Source organism: Aulonocara stuartgranti (genome assembly GCF_965226115.1).
Source record: "Aulonocara stuartgranti genome assembly, chromosome: 2".
Classification (NCBI taxonomy): domain Eukaryota; kingdom Metazoa; phylum Chordata; class Actinopteri; order Cichliformes; family Cichlidae; genus Aulonocara; species Aulonocara stuartgranti.
The window spans coordinates 28,520,756-28,545,953 of NC_138940.1; the positions used below are offsets into that span (position 1 = coordinate 28,520,756).

Genomic DNA, 25,198 nt, shown 5'->3' on the forward strand with positions numbered 1-25,198 from the left:
CAGTGTCATCAGAGATAGCCACTGGAAAAACAGGCATCAAACAATGTCCATGACATTGTTTGATGCCTGTTTTTTTTTTTCTTCTGCCTGTAATGCCAAGCTGGCAGTTAGAAGAAAATTGATTTTTTGTAATTTGTGCAAGTGATCAAAATTAAAATGAAGAATGCAGAGATGTTAAACTTGTAATAGTTAAGCTGATTTTGAAGGTGCTGTCCACCTTCACCATCTTCAAGATCAAAAAATGTTCTGCAGGCTACCCTCAGAGCAAAGGCTAACTTTCTGAAAGCAAAACTGAAAGTCTAAAGATATATTCAGATGGGAATGATTTCTGAAGAAGCTTTTCTAGGGATAAATCCAACTTCATCCAAGTCATGTCTGTTTCCAAATGAATGCAGTTTGTGGAGGGGAAGGAAAATGGAGGAATCAGCTGTATGCAGGGCCATCTCCAGGATGTTTTCATAAGGGTGGCCATATGGGGGCCACTGAAAGTATTTGGGGTGGCACACCAAAAACATAATTTCCAGTTTTATTATGCTGTTGTCAAGTATAGGTTACCTGAAAAATATGACAACAAAGATACAAAAAAAGGTAATAATCTGTGTTAATTGATTGACTGATTGACTGATTGGGAGTCCCAGGCATCACTTTAATAATTCTCAGTATTAGATCGTGTAAGAGTGTGAACTGTTACCTCTCCAGGGATTGGCACCAGCTTTTCTGCAACCTTATTACATTATTACCAACATAGGACAGGAAGGGGAGGGCAGCAAATTTTGCGGGGTGGCCAATGCCCCCACCCCCAGTGGCACCCCTGGCTGTACGAAGTGATCTTGAAATCAGCTGTTTGTGTGCAGGCCCGCTTTCATGGTGGTGTGCAGCACTGGGTTGCAGACAGCTGCTCGCTCCTCTAATTAACGCTAAAAACGCCTCTGGTGGAGAATGAACTCTGCATTTTGAACGGGGGGTGGCTGATTGAAGACATTGTGGCATTTTTGTTTTATTTTATTTATTTATTTTTTGCTCTGACATGAAAGCCATGGCGGTTGTGGGAATTGTAGTTTTGCTGCTCCTCTTGCTGTTTCAGTGCCTGTTCACATGTGTTTGTGCCACAGCTGTGAAGTAGTATACATGTATGTATATATATATATATATATTTGCACATTCTTGTGCGGTCTGCAGCACTGGCCTGCTCAGGCTCAAAGGTCAGCCATGTTGTGGGGCCATAAAAATGTGCAGGTCAGTCAGCGCTGTGGTAGCAGCCTCGCCTGCATGACATTACAAATGTGCTATTTTGAGAGGAAAGTGTCCTCCGAGTCCGAGGTGTGACCACACATCTTTGCTGGGTGGGCTGTGCTGACTCACTGGGGTTAGTGCAAAATATGGCACAGATATGATATCATGGCCGAGACCCCCAACCCCAACCCTACTCCACGGTTTATCAATGTCTGTCTGTCTGTCCTCTCCATCACTCATCTCCCTCACTTAGCAGCTGAAGTTTGATTTGCATAATGCTGTTTGTTTTTTCGCTGAAACCACAGATCCAGGAACCCAAACCCTGGTTACGGTGCATTAAAAAGTGTTCTGCACACAGCCGGTGCAGCTGATTAAATACAAGTCGAGTCTGTTGTCTCAGCAATGCATCAGCGCTGCATAATAATGCCTTCAGTATGCAATCCATATGTTGAGCATAGCTGTGCAATGCAAGGCAGGAATGGGGAGGAAGTTAAATGAGTATTTTCACTCCTCTTTTTTCCCCTCTTTTCCTTCCCGGTTGTTAATTACATGTAAAATACCTGAGGTTTGTGGTTGTTAAGAGGCACTGCCTGTACTATAATACTGTTCTCTGAATGTTAATTAGCTGGCTGTGAATTAAAAGATTTAAACAAACCAGCTGTGGTGGCTTCTGGGATGGAGGAATTAGTGGGGCGTGAGTGTAGCTTTTTATTAAGATCTTTATCCCGACTGGTGTGTTTCTTTACGTGAGTAACGGGATCTGGCCGTCAGATAACGGCGGCCGATGACCAGAGGGACAGGAACGGCCGTGCAGCACGTCCGTGTGATGCAGCTTCGCTTGTGTGTCTGTGAATTAGCAACCATTTTGATCTTGTTTGTCCAAACTGATCCTGTTCCATTTTATTTTCAGCTTGTGGAAAATAAGCTTGTGTTATTTTTACTCAGTGTTGCTATGACAACCCAGCCATTTCTTTTTCCTCTTTTTCTTCTTCTTTTTTTATATGGTGGATCCAATGAAGTCAAGGGGGAAAAGGCCTCTTTTTTTGTTGATGAGACTTTTTTGAGATTTTTCTATCACTTATATTCCAGGTGAAGGTTGTTTTGACTTTGTTTTAGCATTTTGTTTTTAATTTCTATTTCTCTCCATCCATTTTCTTAACTTCTTATACACCTGGAGTCCTGGTTGTGGCTGGTTCAAAGCCTCTGGACACTCTGAACACCATCCCATCAACACAGAGACTCAGACAGGTGTTCACATCACACCTGGAGTCAGTTTAGGATCAAGCACTTAACCTAGGGAGAGCATGCCTGGTCCAAACCTCCAGATCACCAGAAGCTTCGAACCCACAACCCTCCCTGCTTATCATCTAAGCTGATTAAAAACTGATCGAGCTTCTGCGTGATGAATGGCTTTTAAAAAACCACCTAGTTACCTAAATTTGCACATTTTCATTCAGATATATTCACACCTTTCTACCATTTAAATACAAGAAAGACTTTTTTTCATGTGTTGCTGCTTCAATTCTTCTTTCTGCCTTTGCTCTGCTGAGCTTTCCAAAAAAGCTTAAGAGAAGAATCCAGGTTATCCAGAGCACTGTCATTAGTAATGCTGAGTGGACGCACACAGTAACAGATTAATATGGTAAGCAGTATAATTACAACAGCGCAAGAACAACACTTAATCCTGCAGCTTTCTTACATGCATGCCGGCTCTTCTGCCTTAATGTTTAGTCCATGGTCACTTAAACTGTTAAACCTAAGGTACTGTAAAGAGGCACACGAGCTTTATGCTACACCTAAAGGTAAAATCTGGCAAAACATACATTGTTAAATATGGAAAAGTATGCATATTTTGAACACTAGGAAGTTAGTGACTTAAATGGAAATGCAAACATTATGCCACGATTTTTTCCAACGGGACTTATATAATAACAGGAAATCGCTGCTTTGCTAATGTACTGAATGTTCTTATTATTAACTTACCCTTGTAGAGTCCCGCAGCATAACGTTGCACAAACTTTAAATTGGTTTTAATCTAATTTCATTGTGGCCAGTGCAAAGGGAAAAAAATCTAAGCTTCCTAAAGTGGGATGTAAGTTATCCAGCTCCATTAAAAGCCTTTAATGTGTTTTGATGACTCTGTTAATGATTCTGTCAGGCACTTTCTCCACTGAAACTAAGTAGCTGAAAAATGACCAACTGGAAAGAGAGTCATAAAGGCCATGTTGTCACTTCCCTCAGGATGTGCATGGCTGGCAACTCATTCAGAATGCACTTACAGCCCCCTTGACCCCTAATATTTAATTTGAAGACTGTACTTAACCAGAAACACAGATAGAGAACGACAAATGAATACGCTCAGCTTGACCAGTTGTTCTGGGTATGTGCCTCCGCTTGTAAATGCTGAGACGTCTGCAGACAAGCTCGTTATTCCCCAAATGTCCAGTTGTCTCCTCACACACAGTAGATTTTGTTATTAGCAGATTCTTCCTGCTTTTGCTGGAGCGCCTGACAGCAGGACCAAGCACAGGAGAGCATTAGCAATATGGTGGACTTCTGTCTACTGCTGCAAAGCTGCAGAGAGACGAGGGAAAGGTGCACAAGCCAAACATCCATGGATCAGTTTTTTTTTTTAGTATTATTTTTTATTTAATGTGTATATTTCACCACAGTGAAAATATCTTTAGCAAAAATTATTATTATTATTAGTATTATTAATAATAAAACTAGTCTTTTAATGAAGACAACGAACAAGTAAAAATGTTTTTTTCATAAATATTGTAATGTATTTATCATTGTGTGGGTATAAACCACAGAGAGGCTGACTGGTCTGTCGCAGAAAATGTTTGACAAAAAAAGGGAGTGCTGTATAGAAAGCATTATTAACAACAAGTACAAATTATATCCATCACATTTAATTATGTTTTACGGTGGGAATTAGTGCAGGACAGCGACTTAATAAATTATTAATTAGAAATTAATAAAGAACATGAACGTGACTGTCTGTGGACGTGTCTTTTCACACACTGTAAAAAATTATCCCGTTGATTAAGAGTAAATACTGGCAACGGGGTTTCTCGTATTTTAGCGTTAGTTTCCTACTAAGTCTACACTGCAGCAAATCACCGTGGTAACACAAGCACACCCAATCACAGTAAACAGCTGTATTTTATTTGTATTACTGAGCAGCGTTCACGGTGCCTTATCGTTTTTTAAATTTGTTTTGTTTTTACAATTTTCTTAAGTAAAGTTACAGTTTCTTACTCCTTATGTTTATTATGTTATATGTATTATATAAAATCTAGTGAATTTTCACTATAATCAAGGTAGCAGGGTAGTCAGTGCAAAAGTATTTTTTATTTTTATTTTTTTAAGATTATCAAGGGAATTTCACCTTTACCTAAATAAATGTATGATAAATATCATCCTTTACTGTTGATTAGCAATTTCAATAAACCAAACCATTCTCTGGGAAAAAGGAGACTTGGAAAATAATGTCACCTAAAAATGAGTTCAATCTGAAAAGACAAAAACAAGTTTCAGGCACATACCATCACCCTTACCCCTTCCTAAACCTAATGTGACTGCTTTGCACAGACAGAACAGAGGAAGCAGTTTATATGTTTATGAAAAGTGAATGCTTAAAGTCAACTTTTCCTTCAAATCTAAATTTACAAACCCAGCAGTATATTGTGTTAAGCTCATCTATGTGCAGCCCCCCTCTTATGTCGCTTGTGACAGCTGATGTAGTTGTAATGGAGGACTTGTAACAACCATAGTCTGTCAGATTTCTCAGGGAAACACAAATGTACTCCTTGTCACTCTGTCAGGTTCTTAATGGGGGTTTGTTAGCCCAGAAACATATCTGCAGCGAGACACTGTCACTGTGCACCCAGCCTTGATGTTTTTTCAAGTTAGCCGAGCCTCGTTTGTATGCTCTTTGTGTTTATGTATTCGGTGCTGTCGTGCCTTTTCTTTTAAATGTTGGTGCTCTCCACAAGATGTCTCCCTCACTGATGCTTACTGGGCTGTCTGTGTGATGTTAATGGAGTTTCTGAGAAGTGCTTGTGACAAGGAGATTGAAGGTCGCTCTGGAGACCAGTGCTCAAGCATGGGATGCTCCGACTAGCTGCAGCTTTTTTCTGGGTGCGGATTGGAGAAAAGTCAATCAGGATTTTCTCTCCTTACACAGCCCTAGTGACTGAATGCTAATATACAAGATGCAGAAACATATTTGTCAGATTTTCAAAGATAACCTCGTTATTTTTTTTAGGCTTTTGAGGGTTTTTTTGCATAAAAATAACATGGTTGTCCTGCTTATTTTACTGCACAGCACCTGCACAGCATGACTCAGCCAGCACTTCGTCTGTTACAAAACTGTTCCCTTGCAGTACTCTGTGTTGCAGATTTGGTTCTCAGGCTGCACTGAGAGAGAGAGAGGTGAGGCAGCTGTACTTTGTGTCTCTCTCTATGCTCAAGTGATGTCCAAGTCAAGGTAAACAGCACCATCTGCAAGGACGTAATTATGCTGCCATTTTACAGCACAGCCAGGAGGCAGCGTGCAGGCCCAGGTGTTCTCTGCGCATATCTATACTGTTAAAACCTCTAACGCACACACACAGAGGTCCTGCAAATATGCAAACTCAACACTTTAAAACGAGGACAGGCATCTTTAAAATCCAGGTTTTAGCATTCACATCGTTTGGTGTCCACTCCTCATCTAATCTGAGAGGTCACAGTCAGAAAAGTACATGTGTAACTGCCTCACTGTCACGCTGTCATGTCAGAAATCTTTATCTTATTAGTAACACCTAAACTTTTCCTACTATGACAGGATAAAATGTCCGTTGTGAATATGTGACTCATTTAGTATCCGAGTACAGGAGACACTTCACAATGATTCAAAATCAGATTTTTATTTGTTGCCTACTATTGAGCGTTTACTGTTTATACGGGGAGTAGCGACAGATTTTGGTAACAGGCTGTTATTTTTATTATTTATTATTGTTTTATTCTAATCGGTGAATTAAAATAAAGCTGACTTTACTTTAGAATTGTAAAATTTGAAAATTAAAAACAGAAGTCTGGAATCAAAGTTTGAATTTTGTCAGAAAAATGTCAGAATTTTTGGTCTTTTTTTCATTTTTATTTTTTCAGTGGCCCCTGTCTTCTTCCATGAAAAGTGAACAAACTCTTATGAAAAAAATAAACTGAGCGTTGAAGCCAAACTGGGTTTTCTGAGATTTATTGAAAGAAACTCTGCAGAGGGATCAATACAGTACAGGCAGTCTTTGCATTAGCATCGATGCAGAAAAGGAAATTAGCAGCTCCTTTATGCTCATTGTGTGGATACAAACTGTGTGATCAGCTGTGGAGGGTTTTCTTCTCACTGTCACATAGGCGCCTGCTTGATAACAACGACACAGAAAGCGCCTCATGACCTCGAACACAGAAAACAGTCGGTTGTTTTTCCATCTTCTCACACTCTTTTTGTAAACACATGTTACAATCACATAAATGAGCTGAAATACACATTTTCCATTGTATCATCTAAAGACAACATGCTATGTTAACAGTCTGATTATTACTTAATTCATTATCTGAACTTACACCTAAACTTAAACAGTAGCAGTCCTTTGAGTGTGGCAATGCTCCTTGTTTAGAATATAATTAACTGAAACAAGTATGGAGGCTGAAAGTCCAGAAAACTCAGTGTGAACAAGTTAAATTGAATAATCACTATAACTGAAGTTAAATGCATCGTGTCATTTTAAGAAAGGACATTTCATTTTCAGTGTAATAATGCTGAAATGGACTGAAACTAATGTCACCAGGTAATCACCAGAATTTGCTGGTTATCTTTCTGTTATATCTTCAGGACTCTTAAATCTTTAGGTTTTAGTTACTCGAGTAATTTCAAGTTGAGAGCTGGGACTGCAAACAAGAAAATCAAAAATAGGATAATGGCACTCCCGGTTCACACCAGTGACTCTATATTAAAGATGGACCTGGCAACTGTGACATCACCCTTTGGTTTATGGACTACCGTTTTTGTCGCCATCTTGGCTGTTGGAGGCAGAAGTAAGAATATTTGGACACAAACCTTCCTCACAGCAGTTTATCAGGACCTTTTAATCTAATGATTTGTGTTTCTGGGCACAAATTTGGCATCATTTTGTTTGCCTCAATATAAAATTCCCATCATGAACACAACTTTTCATCGGCCCACTGTCATATGTACTGATTTAATTCCATTTTCACTATGTTAATATTTTCCACAGTCTTCATTCGGAAGGTGGAGGGGTTTGTGGCTGTGGAGCCGATTAATTCACTGTTAACACCAGAGACTCAAATTTGAGCTACAGACTTTTCAGATGTAATTTCTGTCATTTTTAAATATGTTATTGATTAACGCTTAACGTTAATGCATGACATTTGATACATTTGTTTTTGAGAGATCAGAGTGATTTTTTTCTCTAGAACAACATAAATAAATTACACCATAAATTGCACACAAAAAATGCTGGATGCAGCAAAAATTATGCAAACTAAAACTAATATATGCAAATACACACACACACACACACACACACACACACACACACACACACACACACACACACACACACACACAGAGCACATTACTTACAAATACACACTTACTGACACAAAGAAACCCGACAATTTGTGTTCATGAACCACAGCAGTTCGAGAAAAGTTGCATAGCTAAATTATTAACATCTCTAACGCTTGCTTGGTTAGCAAGGTGCATACACAGACTTGCTATTACTATTATCCGAGTTATTCTGAGTGTTTTTGAGTTGCAGCTGGGGCTTTAAAAGCAAGGACACTGCCTCAGCAGAATATCTAGTAGTGATCAGATGGACTGCACTGGTGCAAAGGTGGGCATTTTAACATGGAGGTCTATGGGGATTGACTCACATTTGAAGCTAGCCTCAAGTGGCCACGTGAGGAACTGCAGTTTGTTGTCTTTATTACTTAGCCTCCTTGTCACATTGTGACTTTATCCACCAAAATGTCTTGAGGTGTTTCTCTCTGCAAGACTGACACCACATTAACAGAAAGTTTCCACAACAATAATTTCTGTAACCATCTTCTCAGACTGGGTTAATATTATGTGTTATTTCTTTTATAATTCTGCTAAAGAGAGGCCTGTTTGTTTTCCTGCGATAAAGACAGGAGTGTATCACAGGATGTGCTGCCTGGGTTTGTGATGTACTCTGAGCCTGCAGGCAGCAGCTAACGATCCCAAAGGTGATAGAGATATCCGATCGACAGGCTGATAATGAGACAGAGAGGGAGCGAGTGTGAGAGGAGGGTTCAGTGGGAACCCTTGTAAAACAGGATAAGGAAGCAGCTGTCCTCGCGTGACTTTTTTTTATTTCTGAAAAAGAAAAAATCAAGATGGCAGAATCTGGTGTATTTTTAGATGGCCTTTTTTACACTAATACTTCGGTCGGGCACGCTGCACACAGTGAATTTAGTGTTCAGTGGCAACTGTGCGGCAGCGTCACGCCAATGTGTTCTGATGGGGCTCTGAAACATAGAAACACGGCGATAAGTGATGATGATGGCTGCTTGGAGTAAAAGCTCAAGGGCCTTGTTTCATGGACCGTATTTTTTAATTTGTTTTCCCACTCGCTGATTGCACTGCAACACACTGTAACCAAGCAGATCCGACTGCAGTGCTGTTTTTCGCTGTGGCTGTGTGTGGGTGTGAGTCTGTTTTTAAGAGTGAGAAGCAGAGAAAAGATACACACGGAGAGGGAGGAGGAGGAGGTACGGTTTTCTACCACATCTCTGAGCATGTGTAGAAACAAACTGTACAGTATAAATACTGATTTTTTCCCCCTCCCCACTAAGGTTAAATCTGGAAAAGTCTCCCCTGAATCTCAGTCGCTGTGATTGTTTATTATGCAAAGTCAGAACATAAAAAGAGAGAGCGAGGGAGAAAGCCCCAGCTGCAGATATCTACCAGGAGTTTGCATTAAAGAGGGTATTGTCTCTGTAAAGCAGAAGGCAGCTTCATTCGCTCAAGTGGAAGCAGATATTTTTAGCATGAGACAATAGTCAGCCAGCTGAGAAAGTTGCCCTCTGGTTATGGTCTAAAAATTAATGGAGGATAGTTGAATATTAACCCCCCAACCCCGGCCACCACGGGCCCCCTAGTGCAGGCTGTGGCCTTTCAGACCACCGACGACCTTTTGGCTGACCTTCTCACTATGCAGAGCCCATGAAAACATGCCATGGCTCAGACATGAGCGTGACATGACATCCCGGTAGAGCTTTATGTGCTCCCCGGTTGAGATGGTGATGAAAATAAAACATATATAAAAAAAATGTACAATGAGTTTGACTGTGGCGTTAAATGTAGTTCACCTCTGTTTGGCAGGACTACACCTTGACAATGTACTTCCAGCAAGCGTGGCGGGACAAGCGGCTCTCCTACTCTGAGATTGCTTACAACCTGACTCTGGATAACCGAGTGGCTGACCAGCTGTGGGTCCCTGACACCTATTTCCTCAACGACAAGAAGTCCTTTGTGCATGGCGTCACAGTGAAGAACAGGATGATTCGTCTCCACCCTGATGGAACGGTGCTGTACGGACTCAGGTAAGACTTTTATGTGTCATAGCTGTGTCTTTATGAATTGTTTTTATTGGCAAATGATCTGGTTGGACCACAAAAAAGAAAAAAAAAGTAAGAAAATAAGAGAAGATATTTCAGCCTCTCCAAACTCTACTCAGAGCAGTCAAGCTGCACTTTTCATACGCAATGAGGGATTATTACGAGGCCGCCCATGGTGCCGCTTTCTGAGATGATTAACAAGGTTGAAAAGAAGAGGCAACATGGAGGCCAAGCGAGGCAGGTGTGTTTGTGTAGCGCTGCTCAACAAGAAGGCATTTTAAAATAAAACCCAGGGTTATATATATATTGAAAAAGGCAGTGTTTTCAAAGAATAACCTAAATCTGATTATTAAAAAAGCTGATATGACACAAAATTAACACCTGTTAAAGTAAGAAAAAGTGCAAATGTGTGTATTTCCTGTTTTTTTTCCCGCTTCTTTATTGATATCAAAGGATTGGTGATTGTGTTTGGGCACAGAAAGGTTACGTTTGACTGTTTAAGTTAGAGTTCAGTGATTTCAATAATCTATACCACTGACTTATTGACTTTCCATGCTAATGTCATCGAATTAATTGCACACAAGCCACAAATCTAAAAAAAAATAACACCCCGGGTCGTAATGAAGTATAGAAGGTGTGTATAGGAGGAACTATATGCACTTGTACTGTAGCCTTTCATATCTCCTGATGATCATCAATAATAAAAAGCTGAACTGACTCTGATTGTGTGCAGCCCATCTACACGATGTCTCTTTGTGGCGCAGGGCTGCGATGCCTCTGAGGATGCTGTCATCCATAATTGATAAAGTCATAATCAATAATGTAGCAGTTCAATACAAACACTGAATCTGTATTTGTACTGACGTTGCGTATTTGACTGCATATGCTAACGCAACCCGTCCATCACTGTGCCGCTGCCTCCTCTGATCTGTCACCGCCTTTTCGTGTGCGTGTGTGTTCATGCATGTGTGTGTGTTAAAAGCTGAGGTTATTGTTGCTAATTCAAGATGTTGCAGTCGTTCCCTCTCTTGACTGAGATGCCCTTCTTGCGCAAAGGCTGCTTAAAAAATTTAAGTATCTGCACTGCACCACATTATTCATCGCTACATTTTGTCTCAACAGTCGAGAAATGTAATTCCGAACACTCTGACTCAATTATATAAGCCTAACACATATTTTTTGCATAACAGCCAAAAAGCAATGAAAGCCAGGGGAGTTGTAAGAGTGTTGTGAAATTTTAAGGGGGTGTGCGCAGCAGAGACATGTGGTTTTTACCTCGGATGCGTTGTCCTTGTCAGTGCCGGTGCCTGCCGGCTTCTCCGTTATTTGGTTCGTGGGTTTGGTCCAGGTTTTATTTGATGCTAGCGAGTCCAGACACAAGCTGCTGTCAGAGTCAGCCCGGCCAGATGCTTGCGTGCTCTGAGCACACTGACACGTACCTGTAGAGACGGGTCAGCTGGTTGCAACAACACAGCTTTAGTGGGTGTGGAGAAGATGGCTAACTGAGAGTCTATAGGAAAGAGGATGTATGTGAGCACACATCCTGTCAGAGGTCCGGGGATGTGAATTCATTCAAGGCATGTCATCGGGGTAAAGGTCAGCAGTGGTGGAAGAAGTTTTAGTTAAGAGTTAAAGTAAAAAGGAAACAGTAAAGGGGAGAACATTTTAAAATTGTGCTGCAGAAAGAGCATAAAATTATATCAGCATGTTATGACAAATTAAAAACGGATGCATTATTAAGTAAGAAAGCTTTTACTGTGGATACTAGTCATTTTGACAATAAAATTCACTTTCTTTACACACTGCTGTTTAATTCATACCACTGCATCATATGTCTGAAGCTGACTGACTGTAGCTAAAATATAAAAAAAAGGAAAAGTGGAGTAACTACAGTTGTCAAATACATGTATCTGAGTAAAAAGTAGAGACGAAATGTTTCCAAGTAGTTCCACCATAATTACTGCCCCTGAAAGCCATTTCCTAATTATTTATAAACATGTAAACTGTGAAAGGGACCACTCTCATGAGTAAATCTATATGTATGTAGGACATAAACATTAACTATTGATGTAAAAGTACATTGAAGAATCGGAGGGTAATTAAAATTATTGCAGCTGTGCCTTTGAAATCTTGTAATCTTGTTGCTTTTGAAATGGTTGCTTTAGCCATGAGGACCAGGTCTTACAGGTAGTAGCACTCTTCAGTGCAGCTTAGGTTTGTCAAAAAGGCGATGAGTGTGTTATCAGTTTGCAGCTGAGTAGGGTCAAGGTCACAATTCCATGTAAACTGGTTGTGAATGAATAAATCGCAGGAAATCATAAACCTTTTGCTGTCAGTTGCCGTCTGCATATACAGAAATCCACATGAAAGTGAAAAACCACACTGTTTACCTACTTCCACTCAGTGTCCAGCCAGAATCTCTGAAATTCAGAAATTCCTCCAAAAACAGTAACATAGTTTCTTCAGGACAGTGATTCAACTGCAACATGACAAAGACAACCTTGGCAACCTTGCTCTGACATAATAGAACCAGAATACAACCAGTTGGCAACTAGTCTAAGTCTCCTACTGCAAAGAGATGCATTGCAGATAAGTTGTATCCATTAGCACAGACTGACTCAGATTGATCCCGATGTGTTTATAATCTCTCTGCTTGTATAAATTTTAAATACATTTTTGCAAATCTTAGCTGATTTTTCTGAAAGTGAGTCAGGTGACAAGTGTTTGGAGACAGGTTGCCTCCCATCAGGCGACCTGTGCAATCATCTTGCAATCTTAAGTGGTCCCCCAGTGGCTGAGGACTTTGGATACTCATCTACTTGCAAGCCATTGCATTTTTTAAAAAAAATTAAATGCAATCATCCAGCAACCACCAATTTTTCCAAGTCAAGTGTATTTTTGTTTTTTTCTATTTTGATTTGCAGCAATGTGACAATCAAAAAGTCATTGACTTCAGTGATTAATATCCACTGGCAGTATGGAGTGGGTGGGTCCCACTTTTCTGTTTTATTATGTGGATAAACTCTACACAGCACTTCCAGAGGCCTCCAGTGGCACACCTGCCAATTTTGAACTAAACTGCATGAATGGCTGTTAAACATCACAAACATACAGAGATTTCTTCATTTCCTCATTTATTAGAGCAAGTTTTGCATTATGAAGAATGAAGAAGGTAGGAAACTAAAAGATGTCATTTAGAAATCTATGGGTGCTGACATGTTTATGGAGCGGTGCGGTCAGGATATCTTCACCTCTGCTGTGATATTAAATCACGGGAGTAGATGAAGCCACATGCAGGACACAGCGACTCTCTTATTCAATCTGCACAATATAAACACAGAAAAACTCAACCAAACAACCGTCTGTAAACGTTTAAATACATTTTAAATTTATTCTAAAATCTACCGACTGGTCTGCTGACTCAGCCTCTGGATAGAGCAAACTAATTTTGGCAAGTAATAATTGCCAGCTAATAGTCATCACATGCCATCCTTCTAATGCAAGTAAAGCCTGCTCAAGGTGACTTATCTTATAGTGCTTGAACTACAGACTGAAAACCAGAAAGCTTCCTGCCCCTATAATTTTACCCCCTTACTATATGCTGAATCTCTCTTTTTGGAGATTAAGCTAAAATGTTTGACTATAAAATATCAGGTAATATTGCTAAATCCTTAGATAATGAGGGGCAAAAGTAAACATATTATTGATCTTGCAGGAGGAGTATTTGTGCTGAGCTGAAACCAGCTAACACGCTAACTGGCAAACACCAGTAGGTTAAACTGTTTAGTTTGCAGGAGATGTGTGTGTCTGTGTGTGCAGTTTGTGTCTCTGGGTACATGTGCGTGTGAATGAGTGAGTGTTATTTTCAGGGGTGCACACGAAGGAGGAAGAGTGAGGGTGTTGTTTACTCCTTATTCTGTGGATATATAGTGCATCCCAATCCTGCCAAATCCTGGTCTTCAATTACCAGGAGGAGCAGAAAATTACAACAGTGCTCCCAACTGTCACTTTAGAGCTCGGTTTGACTCTCGGGGAGAGGCAGTCTGATCTAATTACCCAGCCCCTGAAAAGGCTCAGCCAATAACACAGATACCGCCCAGGCTGCGAGGAAAAAACACACATATACACACACAACAGGAAAACACAAACTCCACTTAGCTTTTCATTTTATGCAGGAATGGAGGAAAAAATGAAAAAGAAATATAGACACCGAGTGCGTGACTCGTGCTGTATGTCGCTCCACATTGGCATACAGAGAGAGACTGAGCCGAAGAGGGAGAAAGAGACGTGAAGGTCAGACTTCATTCAAAATGGAGAAATTATTAGGATTCTCCCCACTCCCTCTCCACCCTCCCTCCTTTCTCTGTGAATATTGTAACTCCTTTTGTGTTGTGAGAGGACACATCCTTGTGCTTTGGAGACTGACATCGTCTTCTGTCAGGCCGAGGAACGTTTCTGCTCTGCAGCTAAAATGCACAATGATATCCCGTGCGAATGCTGTCAATGGGATCACTTTTAGAGTTATCTCCTTCTGAAGTTACAGATCAGGCGAGAGGGAAACGTAGAAACCTCTTTATTTTTCCTGCTTTTTGATTGGATGTGCTCTGTGACCTGCCTGAGCAGGAAGAGACAATCCTGCATGTGTTAGCTCAGCTCAACATGGGCTCTCTATCCAAAATGGAGGAAGCTTCTCCATCTTAATTTAACTTCTGAAATGATCTTTCTATTTTTTTCTCCTGATGCCTGCATGCATGATAAAATGTCAGTTTAAGTAAGCCTGCACCAGGTTTGGAACCTGCAAAAATCCCCCTCTCATCTGTATTTTGGCCTCTTCTTCTCTGATGCTCCCTCGAAATGAGATTCTGTCTGGGAATTCGTGGTGGTTGTGTTATGTCCGTAAACAAGGTCATTTGGAATAAAGGTGCACAGGCCGCCTTAGGGGGGTCCACACACACACATATACAGAGAGAGAGAGCGCGCCTGGGTTGAACTGTTAGAGGAACATAGACAAAAAAAGAAAAAAACAGCCTTTTTTAGACTCTGTGTCCTATTAGCTCCGACGCAGAGCAAATGTAGCGTGTTTGATTCTGCGTGATCTGCGAGAGCATGGCCTTTCCGCCGGCAGGTTGGGATGAGCGAGAGACGGACCGGCTCTGATGTTGATGAAGAGCAAACAAGCCTGTGCTTCATGACAACTGCTGCTGCTGCTGCTGCTGCAGAGGTCCACAGCAGACTCTCTCTGCAGTGGAGATGACGAAGACGAGGAGGAGGAGGAGGAGATTCAAAGATGGGGAGGGAATCCTGCAGAGAGAAACCCTCGTCCTGCTTCTCCTGCGTGCTCATTATTTGCATTTTTGGGGTAATTGTTAGAGCAGGTTTTGGATGCTCTAGCTCAGCCGGGTGGGGTGGGGGGTGCAGAAGCAGTTCTTGATCAGCCGTGCGGAGTCTCAGACGAGAAAGCTGTGAGACTTCTGCTGATGATGTAGGTGGGCTATAAATAGGCTGTTATTTTTACCCCTGCCATTTTGGCCTCATTTCTGCTTTTCCCCTGTGTTTCCTCTGTGCCACCGCGATGATTTAGTGATGGCGATGGCGATGATGGTGAGTGATGAGTGCCCGGCTATGCGAGCACAACATCCTGGGAAGTTGTGGCCATAAAAAAGGGGTAAACTAGGACAGAAATGAGCCTCCTGTTTTAATCCCCCAGTGCACCATGGCCCTGCTAACTGGCTCTTACATAAGAGCCCAGAGAGCAAGAAAAAAGGAGGCAGAGACGGAGAGAGCCCGAGTGTGTGAAAGAAGACTCTGCAGCTCGAAAAAATGAAATCCCAAACTTGCCAGCCTCGGCCTGAGGGAGCTGAACATCTTATGCAGAAAGATTTCAAATAAAGTTTGCTCTTAATTATTAAAGACAAGGCGCTCTTAAAGATGCATCTGTAGATGTGATGAAGTTAACCGAGAGAAGGCATTGTGATTGTATTTTTTTATTGCCATAGTGTCCCCGCAGCTCCACGGGACCACGTTCTCAATCTCAAAGCAGCAGCAATTTGAAAAATGTGTGAACTAAGAACATTTTTTTGCCCATTTCTATTCATGTTTAAAACATTTACAGGCTTTCAGGAGATGACAATGCACACCAAACAATATACATTTCAGCACTTTGTCATAAATTTTTTTCCCATGGTAGCACTTCCATTATGATTTTATAAATAGTGGAATGACGTAAAGTCTTTGATTTATCAAAATAAGCAAATCCAGACACCACTGCTTGTGTTTTTTAATGGTAAACAACAGATTTTTTTTATTATTTAATATTTATTGTCCCTGATTTATAAAATTGCATATCCTCCTGAGGCCCAATTTCTGAACAGAGATGTGCAAAGGTGACCCTCATAAGCCCTCAAATAAGGACAGCGGGTTTGTTTTACAGCTTAACACTGTAAAATGATCATCATGAAGCCTTTTTGTTCACATCACCTCTCTTATAAGGACAGTTTACCTTTCATTTATTTTTGTATTAGTTCAAATTCAGTGATAAGCAGCAAGATTCATTTGTTCCCATTACAAACACTGTATTTCACAAAATGGTGAAACTGAAGAAATAAAGAATAAAAGGACATATGAACTAATATATTGATGGAAAGTGCAATTATGAATAAAGACAAATTATGATTGTGCGACACTGAGGGATCCTTGTTGTTGAACTGAATGTCCAATGAATGTAAAGTGTAAATGTAGCATGACTTTTACTGGATGATCTGGCTACTCAGTGACCTTTTTCATTGCCACATACGAATGAATGGACCGCTAACACAATAAATCGATGATGTGACCGTAATCAGCTGTGACAAGGAAAACCCGCGGTTATGACAAACACTTCAACCTATACTGGGAATTCTCCCACAGGCTGCTATTATTATTATTAATGGTCGCGTGACACCATCATGTTTTATATCAATCAGTGTGTTTGTTTGTGCGTGTGTGTGAGGGGGTTCGTCTTACACGTCTACGCTAGATTTAGCCCCCATAGTTAGATTGTGTGGCCAGTCTCTCTCAGACAGCCTCAGGGGTTTGGTGCGGCCGGGTGCCAGCCCGTCTCAGCTCTGGCCAACTTGTCATCTATAACAGGAAGTGCGTCACCCTGACTGAACCTGTTGGATATGACTGGCCTGTGCTCGACGGCTCTTTTTTTAAGGAGCCCATTGACCAGACGTTGAACCCTGCTTTTTTTTTTTTTTTTATCTCTTTATGGGATAAAGGTAAAACCAGCATAGTGTCCAAATTCCACACTTTGTTAAGTACAGTAATTACTAGCTTTAATAGTTTCCCAATCTTGTCATTAGAATAAAATATGCAGTAAATTTCATAATAAAAGCAGAAAAGAATTTCTCAATAAAAAGACATTGTCAGCATCAGCTTACGATTTATGGAGGCTTGAACTGAGGCTGATGTAAAAAGTGTGCTTTAACAAGAAGGAAACCAGACAGAACCAGGCTCCGGGAGCGCGGCCATCTGCCTCGGCCAGTTGGAATGGTTTCTCAGATTTGCCAAACAGCATCTGATTTTGAGTTAATCCTGATCCCCACATTTGATGGCATTTTCCATTTGAACCTATTATTTCCGGAAGAATGGCTTTCATGTCTGGTGCTCTTCAGGTTTGCCAACATCCTGCAGGGATGTTTACATTACTCTGCGCAGTGAAGGTCAAATAAAATGAACCCAGCCTGCTCGTGGCCGCCTCCACCTGTTTCTGCGTTGAATCCTATATTTCTTTATCCCTCTCTGTGTGTGTAGGATCACTACAACCGCAGCCTGCATGATGGACCTGCGCCGCTACCCTCTAGATGAGCAAAACTGCACCCTGGAGATCGAAAGCTGTAAGTACCGTTGTCCCTGACAACCAGCTCTCACACCCACACGAAGACATCGAATTAAAGAGATCCCACGTACGCATGCAGCTCGGAAAACCGTCCTGAAAACAGTCTGCCAGCCCAGTGGCACCGAGGTAGAAAGACAGTTGATAAGACAGGATGTAAAATGCTGAGAAAGGCTGATGAGATATCAAGCGATATGCATCAAGAAGAGGAACATCACTAATGGCTCAGTGACTGATAACATCCAGCCTAATTAATTCAACTGCTACTGCAGTGGCTTCCCAAGGCGAGGAGGAGCCTGATTAGGTCCAGTATTTCAGGAGGGTGCTGATAGTGGATGTTGTGTTCAGCTTTCTCGTGAAGCCGCCTCCATGTTTGTGAAGTACAAAGACTCAGTTTCACGTGGAGTTTGTAATTGTACGTGATCCGGTGCTCTCGAGTCAGGGGAGCGAGGAAAGAGAGGAGGAACGTGAGAGAGAAAGACGAGGTCCTCTGCGTGTATTATCTGGGTCCCCTAGGAGAAGGATTATGGGGCTGGGATGTGGTGTAGGCCCAGTCTTCCCGGGTTTGATCACACTATTGCCAGCAGCGTTAAGCAGCACAAAAACAGCGCGGGTCAGAACCACCCCCCCTCCCCCGCTGCTCCTCTCCCATTATGCTTGCCATCTCTCTCCCCATCACCCTCTCTTTCCGTTTCTCATCTCCTTTCTTCGCACGGTCTCATCCTCTTCTTTTTTTTCCCTCCCAGCCTTTTTATCTCTCTCTCCATCACTCATATGCTCTTTTTTTCTCTCCTCCTCTCTCAGGCAGAAATACACACACACACACACACACACACACACACACACACACACACACACACACACACACACACACAGCTCCAGTTTTGATCACCAGGCAGTATCTGCTCTCATATGGATTAACTGGCAACGGTTTTAACGTTGGAATCTCTTCATGCCAGAGCATGCTATTTTATTCAGACTAATGAGCCCAGAGAAGTCTCACTCCCCTTGATAAACTCAATGCATTTTTAACAGACACAAGTTTTAAAACCCCAGAAACCCCCGATACATCAGCGACTCACTGCTGCGGCTCAGGCCGTGGGACTCACGTGCTGCACTGAGGGAAAAAAAAAGAAAGCATTTCTTCCCCTCTAACACCAACTAATACGATCTGTTATGCACATATAAATGCTGACATACAGTATCCATGCACATCTTTGGCTCAGGCACCCTTCATATCAGTCTTGATAGACCAGGTTGAGTGCAGTGATGTAATGCACTAACAGAGACAATGGTCTGGAACGAATGGAGCTACAAACTAACTGAATGTACTGGCCATAAACTGCTCCCTTCATATTGAAAAAAAACTCCCCTCTACCAAATGACTCAACACCCCGCTGATCCCCAGCCTGACGTAGCCGATAAGAACTTAACCGAGCTGCACCTCAACAGCAGCATGGTACACTAATTGGGGTAATGCTGTGACGATAACGGTAGAGCTTATTTATCTGCTGGTGTGGAGTTCCAGCATCCACTGCTTTATGCTCTGCAGATGCATTCAGTATTCAGTGCCATAGTTTGCCCTGGCAAGAAAAGCTTTAATTAAAGAATAAGACTAATTTTAAACAAATATCGGAGAAGTTGGTGCTCCCTCTGCACCAGAGAGCTTCTGTGTTGCACTGATGGACATCCTTCTTCATTACTGTCATCACACACTGTGAGTTTGTTTTGAGTCGATCTCACGTACTTCATCCTGCTGCTGTGAATACTCACCAGAGCACCAAATGTGTTGCAGAACCTTAACAGATGCAGAATTTACTCCTGTTTGAGTAATATTGGCCATGAGCTACAGGACCCAGCTGTTTCGGGGGATTTCTTTTTTTTTCTTTCAAACAAAAACAGCAACAAAAAAAAAGAAGAAGAAAGAAAGAAAATCTGTATTTGTGTGCCATTACCTTAACTGTCAGTGATGCAAGATGTTAAAACCACCCTAGAGACAGAGTTTCTTTCTTCCACAGCAGACACATCGCAGTAGGAAAAGCACAGGTATAAATAATATACCGAATGGTGGCTGTTGAGTTTCCTGACATTGTGCATGCAGGTTCGTGCAGAAGGAAGCCATTGCTGATATTATTAGTAACACCTGAGCTTCTCCAACTATGACAAATCAAAATGTCTGCTGTGAAAAAAAAAAGGCCTGTGGGTGAAGCCGGCTGCCCGTCCGACCAATAACAACCCGACGTGACTAACTTCACCTTCAGTGTCAGCGCCATAGCAACAAAGAATTTTGTGTTAATTTTTAAAAATCAAAGCCTCAGACTTTAATTATTCATCACATCTGAATAGGTCACTGCCTCTATTTTGAGCATGCGGCAGTCAAAGTGGAGCTTTGGAGTAGGGAGACGGCCATTCCCTGGGTGAGCACACGACGCCGCTCCGTTGACTGTAGCAGGATAAAGTTCAGACGAGAACATGTTTCTTGGTACATATACATGCTTCACACACAGAGAGTTGAAAATGCTGAGTGTTGATTAATTTTTTATATGCAGATAGGTTCCTTTGTCTCCATTCACGATGTGTGCAGCTATGTAGAAATTAGCTTCCTGCTTTAAAGTGCTGAAAAATAAACACGTTGTCAACCAGATAACTTCTTGCAGTTACACGAATTGTTTCAGGTTGATGGAAACAGGTTATGGAAACAAACCTGCAGTGAACCGGCAGCCACATATTTAGTGAGCGTCCCTCTGTTTCTTGTCCCGGTGACGGAGCTGAGAGACTTCTACTTCCTGCAAGTTCTTGAAATCACCAACAATCACCTCCTTCTTACGCTCATGATTAATTTTGAGTGACAAATGGATAAATGCATGTTTATAGAGATTACGCTTACACAAAGTTTGCCAGCAAATACTCAGAGCACCGCTCAAAGATTTCTGAGGGCTGTAGGTGTTTCTGTAATCTTCCCTGCTGTTTATAACCTTAAAATTTTAAAATGTGACAAGCCCCTAATGCAAAGATGGCCTCTGCAGCAGTGGCTGGATAAATGGGAGATCTTAAATGTGTGTTAGTTTAATGATCCTCACCCTAACCACAATCATAGAGATTTGTTTCTGCAGTGAGCGCCGCGGGCCTTTTCTCTGGCTTGTGGCTCTTAAAGTCAAATTGCAACACCTCCTTAAATTTTAAACACTTTAAATACTTTAAACCAAAAGTGATTTCGTATTTTTAGAGCCCTAAAATGGCACCTTCATTCTATTTTCCAAGAAAGCATAAAATATGTTGTTAAATTTCCTGTTATTTAAAGTTCCTAATCATCTTATGACCCCTCAGATGTAATCAGAGTTGGTGACGGCTGCTGTGGATATTGCCAAGCATTAAGTATAGTTAAGGGCAAAGACAGACAAAACCGCAGACGACTTTTAACATTACAGCACTTTGCTGTGATATATTATAGAGCATTAATGGATGGTGATAATGTTTCTCTAAGTGTCCTGGCTTTTTTCCCCTGCAGATGGATACACCACAGATGATATTGAGTTTTACTGGCGAGGTGGAGACGGCGCAGTGTCCGGCGTGGACAGGATAGAGCTGCCTCAGTTCTCGATCGTCGACTACAAACTCATCTCCAAGAACGTCGTCTTCTCCACAGGTGCGCAGAAGCTTCACTGGGTTTTGCAGGTTTTAATTAGCATAAGCTGCTGTGTTAACAATTTTTTGGCCTTTTATTTTTAACATAAAATCGACAGTCAGTATTAGAGAGAGAGTGTATGCGACAGGCTCGCTTGCGTCAAGGAAAATGTATTTGGTGTCACTGAGGAAACTCTATTTCTATCCCACTTCCTCTGCTCCTTTGCCTCCTTCAGGTTCCTACCCCCGCCTGTCCCTCAGCTTTAAATTGAAGAGGAACATTGGTTACTTCATCCTGCAGACATACATGCCTTCCATCCTGATTACCATCCTCTCCTGGGTCTCCTTCTGGATCAACTACGATGCATCGGCTGCCAGAGTGGCCCTGGGTAGGATCGGCTCGCTTCTGCTCAGCGCTGACCCTCAGAAATAACCCAGAGCCAAATGATAGCAGAGCATGAAAAGAGCCATTTAACGTACATTATTATGCTCAGGATTTCTGCATTATTGTGTCTGTGGCGAGCCTGATGTTTTCCCTGTATTTTCTCAGCGTTTACTTTTTTTCCTCATTAGCTCTAAGCACAGTGAGTGATAGCAGTGTGTGATAGGCTGCCTGGCTAAATGTCTGTTGTTCAGAGATGACTATATGCATGAGTCATGCAGAGCGAGAGGCACTGCAGCTCGACCTTGAAGTGTGCTGTCTTTCTCTCATCCTGTCTGTCTTTTGGAGCCTCTCGCTGGCCGGAGATCGCAGCTTATCAGAGCCCGAGCGCAGCTGTATTTGTTTAAATGCACCGTGCACTTTGGAGCTCACGCTCTCACGCCAATGTCAAACTGGCACGTCGGTAGCTTTTGCGTTTTGCGCGTCTCTTTCTTGTCACACACCGTTTGTTTTTTCGGAAGTGGGGACGGCTGGCAGGTCAGAGTCCCAGACGGTGCGTTTAGAGGGTAACGTGATTTAAAGATGTCCCCCCCCCCCCTCCCCGCTCTGCTCTCAGCGTCCTAACCAAAAGAGAACAAGTGCAGCCAATGGGGAGACGAGGCTCCGTGCTACAGTGACAGTGCTGGCTGCCGGGTTATTTATAATACGTGTGAATCTGACCAAATGCAGATTGTGCAGGCAGATGACTAATGTATCAAACACAATGTGTACATGTCAGGAAAGCAGGTGAATCGTGCTGTGACTAACAACAGATGTTTACAGTGGCAATGTGGCCCTTTTTTTTTAAAGCCTACAGTTTGTTCCATCATCATTGGTTGCACGACGGGATGTAAGCTATCGCAGTCTCAGGTGTTTTTTTTAATCCATGTGGACTCACATTCTCTCAAATTTGACTGCTTGTGTTCATTAAACACTATACATTGTACAGCATAAGAGCAAATGCACATGTTCCCGAGCACATATACTTTGGAGATGAGCATCTGAGCTCAGTTAGTTTGATGCTGGGGCAAATTCCAGCGAAGCGAGAAAGACATCTGTGTTCATTCATTATGCACTGCCTCTATAGTAGATCCTCAGTTGTAAGCAGCTTATATAAAATGCAGAGTTATGGCATCAGATGCAGAAAACTGTGCAGTTTGTTGCCTAAAACCAGTGGAATAAAATGGCAGACAGTAGCTATAGTGCACCATAGCCTGCACAGGGAATGACTCACCTATAGACTTGGGCAGAGTGGTGCTTTGGGCCAAACGCTAACATCAGCATGTTAAGCTCTGCATGCTAATGTGACCACACTGATGACTAACATCAAATTTAAAGGGTTCATCGTGGTAGTATTAGTATTAAGGTGCTAAATAATCAGGCCTCATCTTATCTTAAAGACCTGATAGTATTGTATCACCCAAATAGAGCACTTTGCTCTCATACTGCTAGTTTACTTGTGGTTTCTAGAGTATTAAAAGGTAGAAAGGGGGAAAAGCCGTCAGCTTTCAGGCCCCTCTTTTGTGGAATCAGCTCCCAGTTTGGATTTGTGAGACGGACACTATCACTGCTTTTAAGATTAGGCTTAAAACTTTCCTTTTTTGATAAACATATACAGTGGGGCAAAAAAGTATTTAGTCAGCCACCGATTGTGCAAGTTCCCCCACTTAAAATGATGACAGAGGTCAGTAATTTGCACCAGAGGTACACTTCAACTGTGAGAGACAGAATGTGAAAAAAAAATCCATGAATCCACATGGTAGGATTTGTAAAGAATTTATTCGTAAATCAGGGTGGAAAATAAGTATTTGGTCAATAACAAAAATACAACTCAATACTTTGTAACATAACCTTTGTTGGCAATAACAGAGGTCAAACGTTTACTATAGGTCTTTACCAGGTTTGCACACACAGTAGCTGGTATTTTGGCCCATTCCTCCATGCAGATCTTCTCGAGAGCAGTGATGTTTTGGGGCTGTCGCCGAGCAACACGGACTTTCAACTCCCGCCACAGATTTTCTATGGGGTTGAGGTCTGGAGACTGGCTAGGCCACTCCAGGACTTTCAAATGCTTCTTACGGAGCCACTCCTTTGTTGCCCGGGCGGTGTGTTTTGGATCATTGTCATGTTGGAAGACCCAGCCTCGTTTCATCTTCAAAGTTCTCACTGATGGAAGGAGGTTTTGGCTCAAAATCTCACGATACATGGCCCCATTCATTCTGTCCTTAACACGGATCAGTCGTCCTGTCCCCTTGGCAGAAAAACAGCCCCATAGCATGATGTTTCCACCGCCATGCTTCACAGTAGGTATGGTGTTCTTGGGATGCAACTCAGTATTCTTCTTCCTCCAAACACGACGAGTTGAGTTTATACCAAAAAGTTCTACTTTGGTTTCATCTGACCACATGACATTCTCCCAATCCTCTGCTGTATCATCCATGTGCTCTCTGGCAAACTTCAGACGGGCCTGGACATGCACTGGCTTCAGCAGCGGAACACGTCTGGCACTGCGGGATTTGATTCCCTGCCGTTGTAGTGTGTTACTGATGGGGACCTTTGTTACTTTGGTCCCAGCTCTCTGCAGGTCATTCACCAGGTCCCCCCGTGTGGTTCTGGGATCTTTGCTCACCGTTCTCATGATCATTTTGACCCCACGGGATGAGATCTTGCGTGGAGCCCCAGATCGAGGGAGATTATCAGTGGTCTTGTATGTCTTCCATTTTCTGATGATTGCTCCCACAGTTGATTTTTTCACACCAAGCTGCTTGCCTATTGTAGATTCACTCTTCCCAGTCTGGTGCAGGTCTACAATACTTTTCCTGGTGTCCTTCGAAAGCTCTTTGGTCTTGGCCATGGCGGAGTTTGGAGTCTGACTGTTTGAGGCTGTGGACAGGTGTCTTTTATACAGATGATGAGTTCAAACAGGTGCCATTCATACAGGTAACGAGTGGGGGACAGAAAAGCTTCTTAAAGAAGACGTTACAGGTCTGTGAGAGCCAGAGATTTTCCTTGTTTGAGGTGACCAAATACTTATTTTCCACCCTAATTTACGAATAAATTCTTTACAAATCCTACCATGTGGATTCATGGATTTTTTTTTTCACATTCTGTCTCTCACAGTTGAAGTGTACCTCTGGTGCAAATTACTGACCTCTGTCATCATTTTAAGTGGGGGAACTTGCACAATCGGTGGCTGACTAAATACTTTTTTGCCCCACTGTAGTTCGTGCTGGATCAGGTGACTCTAAATCCTCCCTTAGTTACGCTGCAGTAGGTCTAGGCTGCTTTGGGCTTCCCATGATGCACTTTGTTTCTTGCCTTGCTCACTCATTATGTGTTTATAAACCACTCTGTGTTTTATCATTAGTTAATATTAATCTCTGGCTCTCCTCTAC

The 25,198-nt window shown here is 42.0% G+C and overlaps 1 protein-coding gene across 2 annotated transcripts in view; it reads left to right on the forward strand.

The window, feature by feature from the left end:
• The window catches only part of gabrb2a (gamma-aminobutyric acid type A receptor subunit beta2a), a 33,260-nt gene that overhangs the window by 3,549 nt on the left and 4,513 nt on the right, over positions 1-25,198 (forward strand). For both annotated transcript variants that reach the window (XM_082557963.1, XM_082557964.1), the window contains exons 4-7: positions 9,647-9,867; positions 17,677-17,759; positions 21,267-21,404; positions 21,619-21,771. In XM_082557963.1, coding sequence (XP_082414089.1) covers positions 9,647-9,867; positions 17,677-17,759; positions 21,267-21,404; positions 21,619-21,771 — 595 coding nt within the window. The remainder of the gene's footprint in view (positions 1-9,646; positions 9,868-17,676; positions 17,760-21,266; positions 21,405-21,618; positions 21,772-25,198) is intronic.